The sequence below is a fragment of the Volvox carteri genome (assembly GCF_000143455.1).
Source record: "Volvox carteri f. nagariensis unplaced genomic scaffold VOLCAscaffold_6, whole genome shotgun sequence".
NCBI classification, from domain to species: domain Eukaryota; kingdom Viridiplantae; phylum Chlorophyta; class Chlorophyceae; order Chlamydomonadales; family Volvocaceae; genus Volvox; species Volvox carteri.
The window spans coordinates 1,005,573-1,009,310 of NW_003307549.1; the positions used below are offsets into that span (position 1 = coordinate 1,005,573).

General features: G+C 48.4%; 1 protein-coding gene across 1 annotated transcript in view; it reads right to left on the bottom strand.

Moving 5' to 3' along the window:
- Positions 1-3,738, bottom strand: part of VOLCADRAFT_87678 (uncharacterized protein) — a gene marked incomplete at both ends in the record, with an annotated part of 7,616 nt that overhangs the window by 310 nt on the left and 3,568 nt on the right. Inside the window, 3 exons of the mRNA XM_002947451.1 lie at positions 958-1,053; positions 1,430-1,495; positions 2,909-2,994. Of these exons, the coding sequence (XP_002947497.1) occupies positions 958-1,053; positions 1,430-1,495; positions 2,909-2,994 (248 nt within the window). The remainder of the gene's footprint in view (positions 1-957; positions 1,054-1,429; positions 1,496-2,908; positions 2,995-3,738) is intronic.

Below are 3,738 nucleotides of genomic sequence, written 5' to 3' on the forward strand. Positions count from 1 at the left end.
CACACACATGCCTGATCTGAGGCGTGATGAGGCAGGCCCGCCTCATCGCATACACCTAGGTGTATGTGAGATGGGCATGACATGTATGCATGTAATGTAATGTAATGTAATGCATTACATTACATATGACCTTGACATATGTCAAGGTAGGTGAGGCAGTTGTATGCTTACATTACATTACATGCATGCATATGTGTCAAGGTAGGTGAGGCAGTTGTACATGCATGCACAGGCGTAGATAGATGAAGCAGATGTGGGTGGAGGAAGGTGCATGAGATGGGTATGCATAGGGGCAAGCTTCTTTGGGCGCATTTATGGAAGCCTGGACTATATTCTCTCCCATGTCTCCAAGTAGGGAGAGTAGGATACTACTAGTAGTACCCTTTCCCAGGGTAAGGTTGCACACCCGCCGTCCTGCTTCAGACATGCCCGTGTTGCCACCTCCCTTTACCTGGTTAACTCCCTACCCCTGGGTGGGCTTACTGACCCCGGGGTCAGTAACGAGGAGCCCCTCGTTACTACAGGGGTTCAGAGGCCTCTCTCCCTAGGATCCTAAGAGGCTTCACCGCCCTAGGGCGCCCTAGGCACTAAAAGGCCTTAAGAAGCTTCTAGTGCCACGGCCGTTGGATGGCAGGCCACGCAAGCAAGCCAAGAGTACTAGTGTGGGGAAGAAGGGCTTGGAGAAATTTGCTAGCTAGTTGCCTGCCCACACGAACGTATAAGAGCATCCCAATGAATAAAAGAGAATCCATAAGACTTCTGGGCCATGAAGAATGCTAAAGAAAATTAAAGAATGGTTTTAAGATAAACGGAGGTCATACGAACGTTCTTAGAACGGTCAAAGAACTTTTGGTTATCCAAATTTGGCTGGGCTAAGACTGACTTAAGAACGTTCTTAAACCGCCTCCGTGTTCGTAGGGACATGTGTGTACATATGTGCATGTATTCAGTATGCACCTGGCTAAACACAGACATAGGCATTCCACTGTGCTCCCTTTGCTTCAAGAAAGTGTACATGTACATGTAGTAGCTGGCCACTGAAAAGGCCGCTAGCTATGATGCGGGGGGAGCAACTTAGCGCGTAGTTAACGTTACAGAAGATATGTGTGCCGTACTATGTACAGCTACTACATTCCTCTCCCGCTGAGATGACATGCCCCGAATAGCCCCGACTAGTCGGCTAGTCGGGGCTATAGTACTATAGCTCGTAGTCATATATATGCTGGGGGAATGTTAATATTCCCCCATCCCCCGACTACAACACCTGAATTTTAAGGTGTTGTACCCTAGGTACATATCCTGATTATTAGTCATGTTAACATTGGCATGTGTGCCCACATTATCAGAACACGAGTCCTGTCCTGGCAAGGTAGCATGTTTTAGAGCTGTATTCCAGTCACGCTAGGTCATCGCTGACTGTAATCCTTACCTGCGGTAGGTGGTGGCGGGCTTCCTGGAGGTGTCGGGGTTTCTGGAGGTGGTGACCAGATTGTGCCTGTGAATCGAAGAGACAACGAGCATCACTGGTAGCTGGTCAAAGATAGTGATTAAATACAGGGGCAAAAGAAATACAATGTAGTAGCTACTGGCTAAGACTGCATCGTGTGAACATCCACTTATATCAGTGCATGTTATACCGTACTGCTATTGTACATTCCTGATATTCATATACTGCCATAGGGTACCCGCGGGTTATACCCCGTCTGTAAAAGTTTTCATATGAAAACTTTTACAGATGATGCATCACTCATCTTTTGACCATCTATTTTCAGGCCTACCTAATGCACCGTGGCACGTTCTATATATCATCCTTTACAATGAATTTATATATGTTTTGTTTATTCCTCTGTCCTGTCTATTCACTGGATCCGGATCCAGTGTCTTCCAAGACACTCTTCCGGAATTCCGGAATTCCGGATCCGTTCAGATTTGGGCGTGCATATGCACGAAGCGTACTTAAGTACCCTGTCGCACTTAATCGACCCATTCTTTAATTCTGTATCGAGGATTTAAAATTGCAAAGCATACTTGCTTCCGACGCTCTAGACGCACCGGTTGTACGTGTACGAGTGTGCTTGCACACTCCAGATCCGGAGTGTGCAACTCCGGAGTGTGCAGGATCCTGCGGCCTTAGGTGGGGCAGCATGCCATATCTGGCTCCTATCCCTAGACAGCCCCTATGGCAGTCCGGAGACGTGTAACTCGTCAGGCTCAGTAGCTACGGGGCAGTTGTCTGGACAGCTGTCCAGACCTGACAGCTGTCCAGACAACTGCCTGCAGGTTATAATTATAACCTGGTGAGTAATTACTCACCAGCTAGAAGCTTGGTTAATGTGAAACCTTGGAAGTGTGATAATTAGGCACAGATATGCCCGCTGAATGTGTCAAAAGTTATGATGAGGTTAGTTAAAATGTTTGCCAGCCAATATGAGCGCAGGGAGACATTGTTTGTCCTGACGACCTGCTCTCTACCTACGGCCATTTGGCAGTCCGGAGACGTGTAGCGCCAAGGCTCAGCAGCTACGGGACAGTTGTCTGGATGAGGTTACTGTAGATGTGCAGCCCCGAAAGCACAATGGAAAGCATGAATATAACTGGTGAATGCATCATAAGTGAGGTTTATAAACCTAATTAGGTGTTTGCCACCTGTATTGGTGCTCCAATGTACGGCTTTGGCTATTATGGCTTCAATGTCCTCTCCATCAAACAAATATCTTCATTATGAAAGAACAAAGCACGTAGCCATGACTCCCAACTCAGTCGAGCACGATATGGGCCAAATATTGTCGCTAATCGGAACCGCTTTAAGTAAGAAGGTATTCAGAACAGCTTCAATTGGGATAAGGGACTTGTGTTATCTTTTAGTATGCCTTGTAGTAACATCTAAATAGAACTCACCGCCACTCACTGTCGCTAAACTAACATTAGTTATTCCTGGCTGACGTCCAGCCGGGAATGGAGGCGGGTGGCCACCGTGAGGAGGAATTGGGCTCGCTTGGAGAGGTGAGTTGGAAGGGAGGGTCGGTGCTCGTATGTGTTTTATGTGGGGCGTTAAAACACTGTCGTCTCCGATATGGCTATCGGAGTACGGCAGATTTGTTTTATGTAGGCAGGTGGGGGTGGGCCACATATGTGTCAGGGTTGTTTTTCTTTGTGGATTCGTTACCCGTTGCCCTCTTTCTTGTTCCTGATGCTATGGAGGGTGGCTGGGGCTGGTTGGGGGGGGGGGCGTGTATGTTTCGCCTCCGTCATTGACGTGCCTGCCCTAATTGTCAAGTTCCATACACGTGCTGCACGTGCAGCAGGCCTCGGAAGGTGGGGCCGACGTCCAGCCGGGAATGGAGGTAAGATGGGAGGGAGGGTCGGGGCTGTTATGTGTTTTATGTGGGGCGTCAAAAAGCTGTCGTACTCCGATATGTCTATCGGAACACGGCAGATTCGTTTTATGTAGGCAGGTGGGAGTGGGCCACATATGTGCCAGTGTTGTTTTTCTTTGTGAATTCGTTACCCGTTGCCCTCTTTCTTGTTCCTGATGCTATGGAGGGGCTGGTTGGGGGAGGGGGGCGTGTATGTTTTGCCGCCGTCATTGACGTGCCTGCCCTAATTTGTCATGTGTATATGTAAAATTATGAATCCACTCATACAAGGTCTATCCCTATCCCTATGGCAGCCTGGCTGGGAGCTATGGACCTCCCCCTAGCAACTGGATTAGTAGCTCCTGAGACGGGTTGCTTCCAC